The sequence below is a fragment of the Nannobrachium achirus genome, assembly GCF_963921795.1.
Source record: "Nannobrachium achirus genome assembly, chromosome: 18".
NCBI lineage: Eukaryota > Metazoa > Chordata > Actinopteri > Myctophiformes > Myctophidae > Nannobrachium > Nannobrachium achirus.
In genome coordinates, this window is record NC_137825.1 from 34,346,956 (window position 1) to 34,366,384 (window position 19,429).

The following is a 19,429-nucleotide window of genomic DNA, read 5'->3' on the forward strand; positions in this document are numbered from 1 at the left end:
GAGGTCAGACTTAGTGTGATGCGTAGGTTATCTCCATATATGGAGATTCAACTTCAATGAGTAACCATGGCAAATCACACCGTACACAAATGACCCTTAAGACCGGCATTATCTACCGACAGCTGCTATAAGCCAACCCTGGCGATAAGGTCTGAGTCGAAGAAATGCTTCTTTCCTGGTATAAGACCGGCATTGTCTGTCGTACATTTCGGTCAATTCCAGTGGGGATGCCATTGAAAAGTTAATCTAGTTGTACAAAGTAATCAAAGAATGGGTTGACTGGTAGGCTGGTTGACTGCTTTATCTGTGGAGAGTGTATGTCACTGAGAGTCCTTTTATAGCGATTGAAATCATGATGAGGTCACGATGAGTCATCTATGCCCAAATATAGATTTCTAGGTCAGATGGCCCATGGAGTTTGTGATGTCAAACCTAGCAACCCAATATAAACAAACCTGATGTCAGACCTGAAGTATCCTTTTATACCCATATATGGAGATACAGAGATCTCCATATATGGGCATATTAGAAAGCCCATATATGGGCATATACGGATGACATCAGGGATATCCATATATGGGCATAAAAGGGACAAGGGCTTACAGTTAAGAGATCTCCATATATGGGCATATCAGAAAGCCCATATATGTTCATATACTGATGACATCAGGAATATCCATATATGGGCATAAAAGGGACAAGGACTTACAGTTAAGAGATCTCCGGGCATAAAGGGACAAGGACTGTTACAGTAGATATAGAGATGTCCATATATGGGCATAAATGAACAAGGACTGACAAACACTGAGATCTCCATATAACCTATGGGAATATAAGGGACGAGGACAATGCGTAGCATTGTGAGCTTGTAGACCTATTTTCTAAATATTGTTGTACATTAAAAACTTGAAATGGGTCGTTCTGCATAGTACTTGGGATTTGTTGATGTAAATGTTCACATAGAGTGTAATAATTGGTAAAACAAACTTTTGGCCTATTTGTGGAGATAAGCGACCAACGGTCGCTTATCTCCCGATTAGGGAGTCTTACTGGTTATCTCCATATCTGGAGATTCAACCTTCAACGATTTTGACATCTTGTTACTAATCTGTCGGTAGATAATGCCGGTCTTATTGCGACCGTCAGGGAGCAGTTTACTATGAAAACCTCCACCGGCCGTCCGTCCGTCGGTCGGTCACACGTCACACGTCACACCTTTGCCCTGCTCATATCTCCGCATCAGTATATAGGGCTTGTTTGTTTATTGTATGACATCACGCCACATCATCAGCTGTGGACTCTGTGATGTCATCGTATCGCATCAGTATATAGGGCTTGTTTGTTTATTGTATGACATCACGCCACATCATCAGCTGTGGACTCTGTGATGTCATCGTATCTCCATATATGGCCATCTCCGTATATGGAGATATAAGTCGTCCATGCCCAAGTATGGGCTGGTGAGGTCAGACTTTGTGTGATGCGTAGGTTATCTCCATATATGGAGATTCAACATTCCAGGCAATGCTCTCTTCCCTGGTGAGAATTGCCCCTTTATATAGGGCTTGTTTGTGTATTGTATGACATCACGCCACATCATCAGCTGTGGACTCTGTGATGTCATCGTATCTCCATATATGGCCATCTCCGTATATGGAGATATAAGTCGTCCATGCCCAAGTATGGGCTGGTGAGGTCAGACTTTGTGTGATGCGTAGGTTATCTCCATATATGGAGATTCAACATTCCAGGTGTAACTATGGCTACCCGTATGACGTGAGAGGTGGAGGTTGTGATATTTGTGGAGATAAGCGACCATCTCCCGATTAGGGAGTCTTACTGGTATAAGGGTCATTTGTGTACGGTGTGATGTCATACTGATGTCAGCAGTGTGACAGGAGATAAGCGACCAACGGTCGCTTATCTCCCGATTAGGGAGTCTTACTGGTATCAAAACCTCCACCAGCCGTCCGTCCGTCCGTCCGTCCGTCCGTCGGTCACACGTCACACCTTTGCCCTGCTCATATCTCCGCATCAGTATGACATCACACTGCTGACATCAGTATGACATCACACCGTACACAAATGACCCTTATATAAGACCGGCAAGAAACAGTGGTCTAAAACAGTGGTTGCTATGGTAACCAGTTGGTTGCTAAGGTAAAAAACATGGTTGCTATGGTAAACAGTTGGTTGCTAGGGTAAACAGTCTCTATATATGGAGTTATATGTTGTTCGTGTCCAAATATGGGGCTTGTGAGGTCAGACTTAGTGAGATTCGTCGGTTATCTCCATATATGGAGGGAGAACCAGCTTATGAGCCGATGAGTTGTGTCAGAGTCGAGATCCTGCTTGCATCTAATCTGTCGGTAGATAATGCCGGTCTTATATAAGGGTCATTTGTGTACGGTGTGATGTCATACTGATGTCAGCAGTGTGATGTCATACTGATGTCAGCAGCTATGTCTCTATATATGGAGTTATATGTTGTTCGTGTCCAAATATGGGGCTTGTGAGGTCAGACTTAGTGAGATTCGTCGGTTATCTCCATATATGGAGTGATGTGTTGGTTATCTCCATATCTGGAGATTCAACCTTCAACGATTTTGACATCTTGTTACTAATCTGTTGGTAGATACAGCCGGTCTTATATAAGGGTCATTTGTGTACGGTGTGATGTCATACTGATGTCAGCAGTGTGACAGGAGATAAGCGACCAACGGTCGCTTATCTCCCGATTAGGGAGTCTTACTGGTAGATTCCAATAGCTTCAGTTGATGTTGCACTATACTATTTTATACTCTTACTGTACCATTTCCATTATTATTTCACTAACTCGTAGCTGCATGTTAACCATTATTAATGGATGTTTATTTATTTATTCCTAGATCAGTGGCTTATTTTAATTTCAAGGACCCTCACAACTCTGAGAATACAAATTGAAACTAATGGCCAATTTGGTTCCATTTGTACACTTTAAGAGTTACAGGCCTGTGAGGGTCCATTTGGAACCTCCTCAAGGAACACTGAGGATCCCTGGACCCCACTTTTAAAAGCACTGTCCTGGTTTTAAATTAAACACTGGAATCGGCTAGGTACTATCAAGTTGGAATCGGTATCGAGAAGGAAACAAGTGGGTATTGGTACATCTCAAACAGACGGACGAAACTACGCATCTTGCAGCCGTCACAGTAGTGTTTCTCAGCATGGACTGGGTTGCTATGGAGATCAATTTGCCAATTTAGGAAGATCAACAGGCATCTGCATTCCTGATTGGCTGTACTAAACCATCAGTGTCACGGATTGGCCAAGCTTCACCTTAACGTTAGTTCACTACTAGCATATAAGTGGTTGATCATGCAACATATCTCCATTCTTTTACAGAATTCTCTTCTATTGTTGGTTGACTTTGCTTTTGGGTGAAATGTTGCGGTGGGTCAAGCATCTGAAATTAAGAAAAAGCATAGCGGTAAACGTTGTTGTTGCAGCTGGTCAAAAGGTGTACTCATTTGGATGGCCCCTAACATTTGGATGGCCCCTAAGACAACTGGCTCAGATTGAGGTGACAATCTTCAACACTGTGTCTTTGCGATGGAGGATGTTGTCCACAGTGGCAACTGGAAGAGAATGTAACCTTGAGGTTCCCTCCACACGTTTTGGCCACACAGTTGTACTGATAGATGACATAGCCTACCTCTGGGGGGGATGTGACATAATTGAGCAGACGTACTGCAATGTGCTTCATGCATTTGATGTTGACAGCCACATATGGTTCAAGCCCAAGTTTTCAGGGACTGTTCCAAAGGAGAGGTCCGTCCATTCAGCCTGTGTCTTGGAGAAGGTCATGTATATCTACGGAGGATACAACAAGCTGACAGGATTTACTAATGACTTGCACAAGTTGGACACCACCGAAATGGTCTGGTTTTTAATCAACACCAGAGGAACTCCAGGACTTGCTTCATCAGGTCACTCTGCCACCATCATCGGAACAAAGATGTTTGTATTTGGCGGCTACAGGGGCAATCATGACTTCGACAATAATGTGAGAGTTTTTGACACAGAAACCAACTGCTGGCTGAGCACATCTTCTGCACAGCCTCTTCCAAAAGAACGCTGCGGTCACTCAGCCCTTGCCTACAATGGAGAACTGTACGTATTTGGTGGCTTTGGTGTAGGGACTGGTCAAGACGTTGTGGACATGTGGAAATACAATCCAGAGACCTTCTCCTGGAAGAAGGTTCAACCTGAGGGGAAAGGCCTTTTTAAAATGATGTGCTGTTGCAGAGTGGAAGATTCTATCATCTTCATACCATTCAGATCTATTTATATGAGCGATAGATGGAATTACATACGGACACATGAGGACGTGAACATTCTAGACTTAAGTCCTAGCCTGAAGACATTATGCAAACTAGCAGTTATTCAGTATGGTCTGGAGCAGACGGCGCTCCCACACGACATCAGGTGGGAATTGAGGCTGGGACACCCTGTACACAATATGCCTTCTGGTTGGTTCGAGGGTTTCTAGTGGAAGTGCTGCGTTTAACGGAAGTTATGTCATGCGGTGCGGGTCTGTTGACATTCCCCAGCGAAAAAACTAAAATAGACTGTACTGTAGCTCTTAACTCACTCTTAACTCTTTAAGTGCTTATCCCGAACAAGTTCGGCTTTATTTCGGCCTTTTGATCGTCTAGGGTGCGTATACCGAACTAGTTCGGCTTTTTATATAAAATTATTTAAACACCCAGAGGCCTTACCGAAGCACCGGGCTAAATTTTCGAGCCGGCCGCGATTTGTTTACATCGGCCCGCGAGAGCGTCGCGCCGCCGATATTTGCCGTCCACTCCAATGCAATCCAGGATCTTTAGAGCTCATTTTCTCTGTTCCAAGCCCATCCATGAGGTGCGCAAGGTTTAATCACGGCTAAATCGCCGAAAATTGGGCTTCTAAAATGAGTGGTAGCCAATAGCTAACTTCAAGCTAACTTCATCCTGTTCCTGTTCATGACACAAAGGAAAGTGTTCACGTGCGTCATGGCTGCGCACGGCTTGTGCATATACAGCGTATGTCTATGGTGGATTATCTGGCCACTGGGCGCCCTCTAGTGTAGATTCCGGGCACTGGATGAGTTAATAGGTGTAACATCACTTGAATCAATGTTTTTGTTTGTATATTGTTTATTTGCGAGCGCAACCGACGGAGCAGGAGACGTAGACCACATCTTTTCCAGCGGGGAATACCTTTGCAGGAAAAAAATACAACTTCCGGGAAAATTCCGCCCCACCTCCTAGAACGGTCTCTGCCTCATATTGTCACCAGGCTTTTCTCTTCGCAGATGAGTAAGCCTGGCTACGCGAGGCTAGGGCTGAGATAATAACAGTCAAAGTTTTTGTCCAGTGCAATAACAAAAGTTCATGTTGTCACAGTCCCAGTAGGAACCCCCCCAACTTTTTTTTACACATGTACCGCCATTGACAGAAATATCCTGTAATGTCCTTGTTTTCAGTGATTCCGATAGAGGACACTCTCTTGCAAACTGCGAGCGATTCCAGGACTCCAGAAGAAGAATACTACCAGAAATGACACCATCTGATGAAAATCCAGCCCGCCCGCCCGCCCGCTGTAATATTATCAGATTGATGATACCTCATTCTGTCTTAGAGGCAGAAAGAACGGGACATACGCAGGCATTAGCATATAGCTAATGCATGATCAAACAACAAACGTATTGGCTATAATTGATTATGTTATGTCACTGCATCGATGCAGGACAGCGCACAGTCGCATCGCGATGGAAACGAATTGTCTTCATCTAAAACTTTTTAAGAAGTTACTGTGTGCTACTGTGCTGTGAGCACTGCAGGCTTGCATGGACAGTTGACGTCACAGGCTTTAAGAAAGGGAGCGCTTGATTTGTTAAGAAAAACGTCCCCATCCACGCACACCACCGTACTGACAAAACGGGCGGAGCCGAGAATAACAAACAAATACTCCTCTTCACACAGCTGCTAATGTTAATTAGCGCTCTCTCATTGTCTAATATTAATAAATCAAACTAATCAAATGAATACACACAAATGTTTATGGCTTTCATTTTCCATGAGCCTTAATATGTACGATGTTTTAACACCTTAAATTCCCAATTCTTTATTTAAGACAATGTAAGATTTCCTAAGGACCCGCTGGAACCCTGTCTCAAAGTGGAATGTCGTGGGCCCACAGCGGTCCTTGAGTAGGGATTTGGATCATTAATTCTGATGGCCTTATTGATACTACTCATTAATCCCACTCTTTAAGTCATACATATCAATAAGCGTCTGTAGCCTGCTATTGTTACATATCAGTATGAGTCTACTTGACATGAAGGGGTTTGAGAGGCACTGCATGACTGAACCTCCTCCGAAGGGAAGATAGAGAGATGTGTAGAATGTGGGCTCCTGACGGCTTGTTTGACAAGGTAGTCCAGCCTCCCAGATGGTCTGTGTCCGGACACAGGTTACTCTGTGTGTGCGTGCAATCGTGCATGCATGTGCATGTGTGTGTGTGTGTGTGTGTGTGTGTGTGTGTGTGTGTGTGTGTGTGTGTGTGTGCGCATGCGTGTGTGTGGACCTGTATTACTATACTTGTGAGGGCAAAATGTCCCCACAAGAATAGTAGAAATTGATAAATAAGACAATTTTCAAAAGGTTGTTTGTTTTATGGTTAAAGTAGGCTTACGATTAGAACATTATTCAGGTCGGGGTTAGGATTACGAATTTGGAGGTTAGTTTAAGGGGTTAGGATTGCCTAAGTGCTACATATACGGTATACTTAGTTGTGCACTCCTAAAGCGTTGATGTCCTCAAAAGTATAGTCAAATAAACCATCGTATGTGTGTGCTATTGAGACGAGCGCGGACACACACACACACACACACACACACACACACACACACACACACACACACACACACACACACACACACACACACACACACACACACACACACACACACACACACACACACACACACAGACAGACAGACAGCTTGGCTGTCATGTCAAAAGGCAGCTCTCTCTCTCTCTCTCTCTCTCTCTCTCTCTCAGTGGGATAGGGCCGAGAGCCAGGGAGAAGAGGCTGTTGTTTAGAGAACCAGAAGAACATCTTCAATCACCAACTCAACAGGATGAGTGTCCCTTTTAAAACAGCACGTTCCCACACCCAGGATTCCTAAAAGGAAGATGGCCGAGGGCCCAACGTTCACTGCTGCTACAGTATGCTCTCGCTCTCTCAAAGCACAGTGGCTGGCTGTCATCTGGCCATTCAGCCCTGTTAGAGATGCCTTTCGCTGCCTGCTGCATAACAGATTTTAGTGTGGCGTAACATTCGTATACACATGCTGCTATACAAACCAGCTCAGTGGTTTTGTGGTTAAAGAGTGTCCTCTGCCCTGAGATTAGGAGGTCGGGGTTCGATTCCCCCTGGCCGGGTCATAACAATGGGGCCCAGTGCCTCCCTGTTGTATTTGGGTTAAATCCCTGTGACATACTAGCGTCATGTCCAGGGGGTGTGCTTGTACATCATGGCTGGGGCGCTCCTTGTGGGGAGGGGTAATGACTTTTTCTGCATTCACCCAACAGATGGCTGCTCAGATGAGCACAGAGTGGGAGCTAGGGGTTAAGTGTCTTGCTCAGGGACACTTCGACACAGACCGTTCGAACCTGCGACCTTTCGATTCCCACACGGCCTCTCTACCAATATACCTCAGCTACGGCAACCTCCAATAATTTAAGGGTGCTCTTTTTCTGTCAACAAATTACTAATGACCTCGTTATTCGTTGATAAAAAAAGAAAATAATATAGAAATAAAGCTGATGTACACAGAGCAAAGAAGAGGGATAGGTGTAGTGGGATGAGCATTAGGGTTGGGAATCGGTTCCAAAACACGGTTTCCGGAAGGGGCGGATTGGTGACCGCAAGTAAACCTAACGGCTGGGGGCGGCACCTGTCAGTAGGGAGTGTTGGGCGGGAGGATTAGGACGAAGGCTCTACGTCCTGCCGTTGGGGGCTCCTCACTGGTAGGGGAGTCGGTAGGACACAACAGCAGCGACAAAACAGACGTGTGTGGGGAGGTAATTGACTGGTATAACGGAAACGGATGACTGAATTGGGGAGAAAAATAGGTAAAAAGCTAAAAGAAATTATATACAATTATATCTTCACTGTCGGGCAGAAACCTCGTATCTCCAAGTTTCAAATGTGTACGTCTTTTGCCCTGCTTCATCATACAAGACCGTCGCACAAAACTAGTGAAAACAGCCGATCTACAAGCACACAACGCCTCGCGAGTAGATCTGCTGTTTTCACTAGTTTAGTACATTTTATAGATGATAAATACAAAACGAACAGTTTTGGACATACAAGGTTTCCACCCGACAACGACGATATATACCTTATATATACCTAAAGTATGCCAACCCTAGATGTGGTGGGATGCCTTTGACACCTACATACAGACAGTATTGATAACTAAACGTACGTCAAATTACATACATTGTCACACCACTATCAAAAGGAAACAGGCAACAAAAAGAAAAAGCGAGTGGCTTAATTCCATTGCGGACCTGAGCAAAGGATGTTGTGTTGCGTCGCGCGATGTGTATGAGCATGCGTCTACGTGCGTGAATGTAAAGCACTACCAAGGTGGCAGGCAGGCAGGCAGGCAGGCTGCCTGCGGCGGCTCTGCAGAAGAGACAGGCCTATCGGGTTACGGAGTCAGGCTGCAGAGCACCTCGGCGGTGTGTGGTTCACCGAGCGACCACAGAGAGGTTATCTAGCATCTTAAACAGGGGAGTTAGCAGCTCGGTGGGTGGGGGGGTCAGGTACATAACAACACCCCTCCCATCCACGCACGCACGCACACACACACACACACACACACACACACACACACACACACACACACACACACACACACACACACACACACACACACACACACACACACACACACACACACACACACACACACACACACACACACACACACACACACACACACACCCTCTCATGCGGGGCGACAGGCTTGTGTTACACCTGGCAGGTGTGCAGGCTGGCATGCCATTGCTCTCACTGTACACACAATGGGTCTATTTGGTCGTACATTCTCTGAGTAACTGATGGGTCAATTAAAAGTGGTGTGAGTGATATCATTTTGTTACAACAAAACAATTCTTTGTAAAAAAAAAAAAAAAAAACTAAGCCAAAGAGGTCACTCTCTCCTCATTTTCAGGTTACCCTTTTTTTTATCCAATCGGGAGAGCAAACGCCACAAAGCTACAGATTAAATGTTCCATTGTTCAGGTTCCAATTTTGTCTGCTCACCTTTTCGTGTCATCACTTCCGATTTCATTTGTTTATCCTGTATCCTGCATGAGTTCTCTCTTCTGATTGGATCAAATTGGCATCCCTTCCCTGCAAATGTATTTTCTCTTCAGGAAAGAGCTGGGGAGACCCGTGTTATTGAACAAACAATCTATAGCGACGATTCCGATCAGAATATTGCTATGTGTTCAACAGCTCTATTTTCGGACAGCAATCCTTGCTATAGAGTGTTTGTTCAGTAACAGGGGTCTCCCCGTCTCGTCAATGAATAGAAAATACATTTTCCGGTGGGTTAGTAGTAGCTCTCTGTCGGTGTTGGCTCTTATGTGCAATCAGCAAGTTTCTTTTTTTTAACACCTTCCAACCGACTGATCTCCCGATTTCATTCGACTGCCAGTCTGTAGTGATCTGTAGCAGTAGTCTGTTTGGTGGAGAGCTGCCTTGTGCCTCGAGATTTGACACTTTTAATATAAGTTCAATTCAATTACCCGAACCTTTTAACACTGGGGATTGTTACCGCGTATAAACAGAGTCCCGTGGAGAGGAATGGCCCCTGTCTACATAATAACTAAAGATGGTGGACAGCACAGTGTAAATGGATCTGGTATAGTAGCTCAGCACTACTGTATTATTTAAGGTGGACCCTTCATCATAACATGGCCTGAGAGAAGGAAAAAAAATGCACTGCCCGTTATTACATTGAGACGTTGGCTCACGTTTCACTCTGACGAGACGAGGGCCTGCTGATGAGATTGGGGGGCTTGGGGGTGGTGGGGGGAGCAGCTCAAATAAAAACTTGTTAACTCAGCTTCCGACCGCATTAAAAAATATGCAGAGGGCTGCACGGCTGTCATGTCACCGGCGTCCGGTGGAATCCTTGTATGTCCAAATCCATTTTTATTTGATCCAAAACGATTTAACTCATTTAACTAATGACTGCCATGAAAAAAAGCGTTTTTTCATGTACCTTTGAAAGTATTCTGTGTCGCTCCGATACGTGCACGGGAGCTTGTAGAAAGGGGTCTAGCAGAAACGGAAAATAATCCCAGTCCACTCGCGACGATCCACTCCAAAGTTACAGGCTCCAAGCCCCTCTCCCATACACGTTCATTATGGCTTTTTTCTTTTTTTTTATGGGGAGGGGGAGCCGTGGCCAAAATCATTTTTGTGGATCCTTTGCAAGAAAAAGCGATTTAGAAGGCATTTGTAGAATCGGCCTGCAAGTCTTAATTTTAACCCGTTGTGAAAATAGACAATCTACAAGCTCAATTCACCACTTTTGCTTGACACTCTTGTACGACAAAGTAGGGCATTTACTGGGGCAGTATACTAGCTGTCAATTTTTCAGAGGTCCGGAGATACGGGTTTTTGGTGTGCCCCAACAGCAACGATGTACTGTGACTGTAGTTGAGCTATGCCGCGGCCGTGATGTTTGTGCGTGTTTTTGAGGCCCTGCCCTTTCCTGCTCGGTCGTGTCTCGTTTTGTCAGGTGAAATGTTAATCAGACTTGAAATGTTGCCCAAAATAATATACACGCCGCTGCCGAATTAACCTTCATCAGCGAATATTTCAGTCAGGGGAATGTTAACGACATTATAAAAACACGTCCAACGTTGGAGAATGGAAGTCTTTGACGAACCGAATGCTAGCGGGCAACATTTTTTGTATTTCATTTTTATTCTTTTCTATCTCGGATTGGCTCTTGTCTCTCCTCTTACCTGAGTGGATATAGCTTTGTTAATCCCACAGGGGTATTTGTTTCAGCTTCAGCCAGCCGATGGCTGCTCAGATGGATTTGGGATGTCTTTCTCAGTGGCACGTCGATATGTAGACATAGGGTCGACCAGGGGGTGAACCGGTGGGCCTTCTGATTCAGGGTTTTTCAAAGTGGGTGTCGTGGCCCCCTGGGGTGCCGTGACGCAAGTCAAGGGGTGCCTCAGCATACTATGATAATATTTGGAATGGATCAATATCACTACAGTATAATCAAATACACCCTCTATACTTAGCTACCTCTATTACTTGCACTGCACTTGGTGCATTCTTCTTCAATCTACACCAAACCTTTACTTTATCCTCTGCGTTGCTCTTACTGCTGCTATGACACCTGAATTTCCCCCACTGGGATCAACAAATGTTTTTATCTTATCTTAGAAATGACATCAGAAAAGAAACGTGTTTCCATCCCGGTCGCAGTTCCTTATCAAATAAAAGCCGCCTCATCCCAGGAGCTGTTTTGCTGCAACGGGGACACAGTGCTAAGCTTTTATGGAACTCGTGGCTGCAAGCAAGATGGAAATATTAGATGCGAGGTAAAAGGGAAGAATGCTGCGTACCTGATCTGTCCTCTGACGAGGGGCCGGTTCTTCGTGCGGTTCATGTTGGAGTCAAAGGGAACCTCAAAGTACTGCGGAAGACACAGAGGAGACGGTGGGGTTAATACTGACAAGCAGTGCTATAAAACACAGTGAGACAAACTTCAACAGGCATAAAGCATCATAACGTCGTTGTCGGGTGGAAACCTTGTATGTCCGAAACCGTTCGTTTTGTATTCATCATTTTAAAAACTATTTAAACTAGTGAAAACTGCCGATCTACAAGCACACAACGCCTCGCACCGCGAGGCGTTGTGTGCTTGTAGATCTGCTGTTTTCACTAGTCTTGTGCGACAGTCTTTTTATGATGAAGCAGGGTTTTACTTTATGAAAAACATACATTTGAAACTTGGAGATACGAGGTTTCCGCCCGACAACGACCATAATCTCTTAAATACACACGCACGTGTGTGTGTGTGTGTATGTACACGCATGCTTGTTTCGTTTGCTTCTTTCCTAGAGATGTGAAGGGCACACACTGTATGGATGTGGTGTCTGTGGTTGGCGCTTCATTATAAACCCTTCACATAAGCCTACTGAATTGAATCTTTGTTCCTCGCCGCTGTTTTCTTTCCGAGTTGCGCCGCCTTCGACAGGCGTGCTGCTGTGTGGATGTCATTTATGAGAGAGAGAGAGAGAGAGAGAGAGAGAGAGGGAGAGAGAGAGAGCGTGCTCGCACGGCTCACGCACGCCCTGCACTCATCTTCAGAGCCAGAGGACGCCTTTCATGTCTGCAGTGTAACCCTGTAACCAATAATCCTGTCAGCTCGCCATCATTCCCCCCCGAGTGTCTTCTCTCAGCCCTCCCTCAGGAGACGAACCAACCGCACGGCTCAGCACCTTCTACTATACGGCTACAATGTTGCTTGCCGCCACGTTCACCATCGGAACGAAGAGCCGAGGCCCACAGATTCTGTGGTCGATACCGATGCGTACCGCCTGTGGCAGTGAGGACTTGTTCGTGACTAGGGCCGTTTATGGATATGGATTATGGAATTTTACATGACGGTTAATTGTCACACATATAATTGCAATTTAAACGTTTGTTTGTTTTTCGTCGTTGAACACGGAAACATGTGTATGAAAGTTACCGTTTGGCTTTCAGTTTAGCCTTTGAAGTTGGACAGATGCAGATATGACAAATAACCTAAATATAAAAAGAAATAAAAAAGTGGAAATAGATGAAAATAGCCGTTTCCACTACATTTGGAAAATGTATGATTTTTTTCCCCCACATAGAAACAATTAAAATGAGTATACAAAAATTATTGCAATTATCTCAAATAATTGCCACATGACTTTGTAATAATTTTGACAGCCCTATTCCTGACTTTCAGTTTTACGTACACGTGCTTGCATGCATGCTTGCAGAACGATTATTGCCTCACGGCAGCACCAAATATACAGAGGAACTTGGGGGAAAACTGCTTTCCTTGCAGCTATGTAGGCATGGGACAGTATGAAAATGTGTCACGTATAATATTCTGGTCAATTGTGATTCACAATATTATCCAGATAACAATATGCATAAACTCTGAAAACATCACAAAAACATACTAGAATCACAGATTATCAATATCATCAAAATATATTTGCACTGTATCATAAGTTTTCAAGAGACAGATTCAGACTTGCCAAATGTCTTAAATGCACATTTGCAATGCACACATCTTTTTATATTCTCTCATCCTTACTGCCATATTACGGTGCAAGCGTAGTGTGATAGATAACTGGTTCTCAATCTGGGGTCTGGGGACCCCCAGGGGTCCTTGAGGAGGTTCCGGAGGGTCCCCAGTTGAATGCCTGATAGTTTGGAACCAAATGGATCCTTACAGGTCTGTAACTCCAACTAAATGTACAAATGGAACCAAATCTGCTTTCAAATATTGTAGATGATCAAATTATCATTGAGGATTTTTACAGTGTAATTCAGGAAAAGAGTGTCCTAATGCTTATCCAAGGCTCGGGGGTAGAGTGGCCATCTTAGAACACGGAGCGTTCCCAGTTCGAACCCGGTCTCCCCCAGAGTTAGTGTTGAAGAGTCCTTGAGCAACTCTGAACCCCTAGTTGCTCCCAATGAGCAGGTTGGTGCCTTGCATGGTTTCGGTATATGAATGTATGTGAATGGGTGAATGTAATGCACAATCTCTGTAAAGCGCCTTGGATAAAGGCGCTATATAAATGCACCATTTACCATGAATACAGGAAAACTCGACTTAAAACAAACTAGACCTCATTCGTGCGAAGTCTGTGGTCTTAAGCTAGATGCAGAATAGACCAAAATCTAATCTTTGCTTCTGGGGGTCCCTGGAACAAAATATTTTGTGATAGGGGTCTATCCGTGGAACAAAATATTTTGAGATGGGGGTCCGCGGCCAAAAAAACATTTTGGGGGTCCTTAACATTGTTGCTATCAGTGTTTCTCAAACTTTGACATGTCAAGGACCCCCAGAATTATATGTATTTGGCCACGGACCCCCATCGCAAAATATTTTGTTCCAGGGACCCCCAGAAGCAAAGATTAGATTTTGGTCTATTCTGCATCTAGCTTAAGGCCACAGCCCTGTTGGGAAACGCGTGGTCGTGCAAATGAGGTCGAGTTTGTTTTAGGTCGAGTTTTCCTGTTACCTTCACCAAGTTGGAGACCTTTACATTTTAATTGCAAATCAATGTCATAGGTCCACGTCGTATATCAAAAACACAAAGAGAAGACTGTCTACTGTAGACACTGAATGAACTGGATCTAAACCTTTAGAAGCGTTAGTGTATAACGTGCCATGTAGATGGTTACAGGCATGGCTGTCTCGGCCGTTGACAGAGGGGTCATAAATCCATAGGATGGGTGGGGGGTGTCGTGGTAAAGATGGGAGGGCTTCTACAATAGGCCGCTTATGTCGGGTTCCTCCAACATCTGGAGTGGAACAATGTGAGGCATGACCATACCGAATCTCTGCGCTGAAGCACACTCTCTGCCCTGCACTTGCATAGCCCGTTAATACCGGGAATCGCGTCTGGGTCACGTATAACCACTTTAACCATTATTTTTGTAATACTTTGGCTATTCAAAAATAGCAGATATACAAGCTCATAGCGCGGCAAGCTTGTAGATCTGCTATTTTTGAGAAAAACTTGAAGATTTGCGCAAATCTTCTGGATATATTTTAAAGCGATCAAATCTTTGCTTCTGGGGGGTCCCTGGAACAACTTATTTTGAGATGGGGGTCCGCGGTCAAATACATTAAATTCTAGGGGTCCTTGACATTTAAGACTTTGAGCGCCACAGATATAGGTTTTTCAGAAAACCATTAGGACTCAGAAGACCTTTTTAGGTATTTTTCAGGTATTAACGGGATAGAAACAGGGGGACAGAAGGTGGAAGAAGGTGGGTGGAAGCCTGGAAGGAAAGGGTGGGGGTCTGTGTGTGTGTGTGTGTGGGGGGGGGGGGCTGCTCTGGGCTGCAACTATGTGAAAAACTACTTATTCTCCCGTTTTATGATCTGTTCTGGAGGAGTCCGCTTCAAAGTGCCCCCACGAGATCGCAATGTGTGACTAAAATGCAAACACATGGGGCGCTTGAACGCAGGAACCGGCTAATCTGCGTGTGTGTATGTGTGTGTGTGTGTGTGTGTGTGTGTGTGTGTGTGTGTGTGTGTGTGTGCCGAGCGTAAATATGTGTGTGTCTATCTTTTTGGCCTGCGTATAAGCCATCAACTAATGAAGAAAACAGATAAAGCACTCAGACGAGGGAGAATATCGAGATCCATAACTCTTGAAATATGGCAGGCATAAAATAGCTAATAAACAGATAATCCACCCGCTCTCTTCTACCGGCCCACTATAAATTTACTGGCCACTTGACACGGCGAGAAGCCTCCATATAAGAAAAAAGCACCCGAGTGGATGCTAATGCATTTCATATATCGAAGTACGTTTATATTTTTCTGGGGGCCCTGGGGTGGGGTGCGGGACCGTACCACTAAGTTACACGGCGGGGGGGGGGGAATGGGTCTTTGCGTTAAGTGTGACAGGGCTGCGATTTGGGGTTTTTGCTTGAGCCGTCTCGTTGAGCTCTCCCCTCAGGAAAGCCGTGGCATCATGGGAGTGCATCATCATCCTGACCTAGCTACGGCTACTTAAGGAAATCTAAAACTTCAGCCCATATTCCTCCCGGATGAGTCAAAGTTGTGTAACAGGGACAGAAAAAAAAGAAAGAAAAGGGGATGTGATGGGAAATAAAAACAATACAAAACACCATAAAAAATAATCCTGTGCTAAGAATCAGAATTTAGAGTAGCCTGAACCATTTAAAGGAGTAGTTTAACTTATTTTTTTTCCTAAAATCTTTTTATCCCACGATTTCTGTAACCCATTTTTCACCCAGTGCCAATTTCCTAAAGCTGTAATCCTGGGCGCTACTGTCCGTCATGCTTCCTTCAATGCATGAGGAGTGAGCAAACTGCTTCTTATCACCTTAAAGACAGGGGGGAGTTTCCCCGGTAGGACGTAGCGTTAGGAAGGAACCTGTTATTCCAACCAGTTCCTTTCCCCAAAAGGATTACAGCATGTTTTGTTTTTTTTGTTTTTTGTGAGGGTAACTACCCTAGGGTACATGGTTTCGCCAACCCCAGCTAGGATGTGGGCACTGATGACATGAGGGAGAGAACACGCCCCCAGAGGCCACAGCATCCCCGCCAGGAATCAAACCCAGGACCTTCTAGATGTGAGGTGTTCAATTAGAGTGTATCAAAAAAGCAACTGGGCTAAGGCAGCGGAAGCTTGTGATTGGCTGCGTGGAGGTGACGAAAATCTGGGGGACGGAGATACACATTAACTTAACCTTAACCCTAACCCGAACCTCTGTAAAACTAACGCTGGTGAATGCTAACCTGGTGAAATGGTAACCTGCTGACGCTGGTGAATGCTAACCTGGTGAAATGTTAACTTGCCGATGCTGGTGAACGCCAACCTGAATGTTAAACTGGTTGGACCAATGGTGCTTAAACCAGTTGCTTATTTGATACACTTGGACTGAATGACCTGCAAAAAATACTCTCCCGCGAGGCGACTGCACTACCGACTGCGCCAACGTGCCCCCCTTTACATATTTTCTGTCAATTACACACCCTGTAACATGAAGCCTTGAATTCATGGAGATTTTTTTTGTTCTGTTTTTGTTGCATTTCTAAGCCAATAACTTGATGACCCTTTAGGAAACTCAATGGAGACTCCAAAATTCTCCAACCCGAGACTCTGCTCTGTAATTCTTTGGGTGAACTACTCCTTTAAAACCTAATGCACTGATTGAGGTCCTCTAGCTGTCAGTACACTTCTCCCTCCTTTCTTCCCTCTACACCAAATCTGTCCAATGTTGGCCTACTTTCGCCCCACAAACGTTTCGCCTATTCTGACATGCCCAGAATAGGGACAAGTAGGGTTCATGTGGTTCGAGAAAGAGAGCTGCACCACAGCCCTGTTTGATAGTCATGCCCCGGAGCACCTAGAAAACGTGACGTCTTTCCCATTTGGTTCTGGTTGCTGCTGGGGAGCGCATATAGTGGAACTAAGAACCCACAACAATCCCGGAGTGATAAAAGCTGGAGCGGAATAAGCTCTCCATCATGCATCACCATGCTCTCAAAATAAAAGCCTTCCCCTCCTTTCCTTTCCTGCTCTCGGCTCCCGCTCAGCTCCAAGTCCTTGCGGTGGGAACGCTGGCTGGGTTGTTGCTACAGCTATAGCTATAGACTGGGAACTGACCTGCACTGAGGGCGTTACACAGAGTAGGGATGATGGGACGATATGAACATTGATTTCATATCACGATTATTGTGCCAAAAGAAATTATTATCCTGGGGCGGAACATTTGCCAAAAAATAGCAGATCAACAAGCTCACAACGCGTTGCACTGCGACGCGTTGTGAGCTTGTAGATCGGCAATTTTTTTGGCAAAGACATTTGATAGAGAGTGAAAAAAAGACTGTATCAAGTACGTATATTATAAGTAGCTTTTACCAATTATAGAGGGTTTAAATGGTATTGGATATGCAGCTCGGCAAATAAAAGGTGAATCGATCCCAGTGCATGACGGAGGACGATATCACGATAAATTAAATCTCCACAATACGATTATCGTGAGCGTTTTTTTTTTTATCACGATAAACGATACTACCGCTTATCGTCCCATCCCTAGCACAGAGCGAGCTGCGTGCAGCTGTGCTCTCCGGCTGCGGGAGGGAGACCCCGAGGTCCAGGCAGAGGTGTTAATTCTATTTCCTGGGTCAGGAAACACGTCATGGAGGTCAGGGGCCGCGGGAGAGACTGAAAATGCAGCCGTTTTTTTTTTGTTGCGGACGATTCTGGAACGCTATAGCAGACCAGAGCTGAGAGGCAAGGCGAGGCGAGGCAGGACCTCAGGCCAGGCCCAGACTCTGTGCACCACTACTCATATAAAAACACAAGAATCCACTTACTTTTCAATAACACCATACTGCCCATAAAAAAAAGAAAACCCTGACACTCTCTATAACGGCCCTCTGTGCATTCTGCCCCTGCAGCCCTACAAGGCACCATACCGTGTGTGTGTGTGTGTGTGTGTGTGTGTGTGTGTGTGTGTGTGTGTGTGTGTGTGTGTGTGTGTGTGTGTGTGTGTGTGTGTGTGTGTGTTAGGGATGGGACGATATGAAAACGTCATGTCACGATTATCGTGACAGAAGAAATTGCGATTTACGATATTATCGTGATAATCAAAATCCATTATCCTGGGGCCGAACATGGCCCAAAAAATAGCAGATCTACAGGCTCACAACGCGCCGCAACACAACACGTTGTGAGCTTTTAGATCGGCTATCTTTTGGCAAAGACAGTGAAAAAAAGACTTGTATCAATCAAGTACGTATATTATAAGTACCTTTTTACCAATTATATAGGGTTTAAGTGGTACCGGATATGCAGCTCGGCAAATGAAAGGGGAATTGATCCCAGTGCATGACGGAGGACGATATCACAATACGATTATCGTGAGTGTTTTTTATCACGATAAACGATAATATCGCTCATCGTCCCATCCCTAGTGTGTGTGTGTGTGTGTGTGTGTGTGTGTGTGTGTGTGTGTGTGAGAGAGAGAGAGAGAGAGAGAGGGGGACCAGAGAGGAGAGCCAAGAGGGGAGCGTCTAAGAACACAAGTCCTACTGTGCCTCTTGGCCCCGCATGGCTCCGGTTTGGGAGCCCGGTGTGGATCCACTGAATGGACGTGGATGTCACAGCCACTCTGCGAGCTGCGCCGTGTCATCGCTCTGCCGTGTCATCGTTTCACAGTCTGTCCGGTTTCTCTCTCTCTCTCTCTCGCTCTCTCCCTCCTTCTTCCTTCCCTCTTTCTCTCTCGCCTTTCAAGTTCAGCGGTTTGGCTTCATCTGGTTCGCATCAGCGGCCCTCGCAGGCCCGTGTCATTATTTCCGCCCATGTGTTGCAGGCATCGATGGGGCAGGCATTGCTCCGTGCCATTCAGAATCATTATGCCATGTGTCCGTGTGTATATGTATGTGTGCGAGCATGCGCGTGTGTGTGTGTGTGTGTGTGTGTGTGTGCGTGTGTGCGTGTGTGTGTGTGTGTGTGTGTGTGTGTGTGTGTGTGTGTGTGTGTGTAAATGCGCGCGTGCGTGCAGGTAGGCCCGGAGGTCGCCGAGGTCAGCC

The 19,429-nt window shown here is 45.3% G+C and overlaps 1 protein-coding gene across 1 annotated transcript in view; it reads right to left on the bottom strand.

Annotated features, from left to right (window-relative positions):
- Window positions 1-19,429, bottom strand: part of cox10 (cytochrome c oxidase assembly factor heme A:farnesyltransferase COX10) — a 95,215-nt gene that overhangs the window by 12,873 nt on the left and 62,913 nt on the right. The window contains exon 6 of the mRNA XM_080747715.1: window positions 11,703-11,773. Coding sequence (XP_080603841.1) covers window positions 11,703-11,773 — 71 coding nt within the window. The remainder of the gene's footprint in view (window positions 1-11,702; window positions 11,774-19,429) is intronic.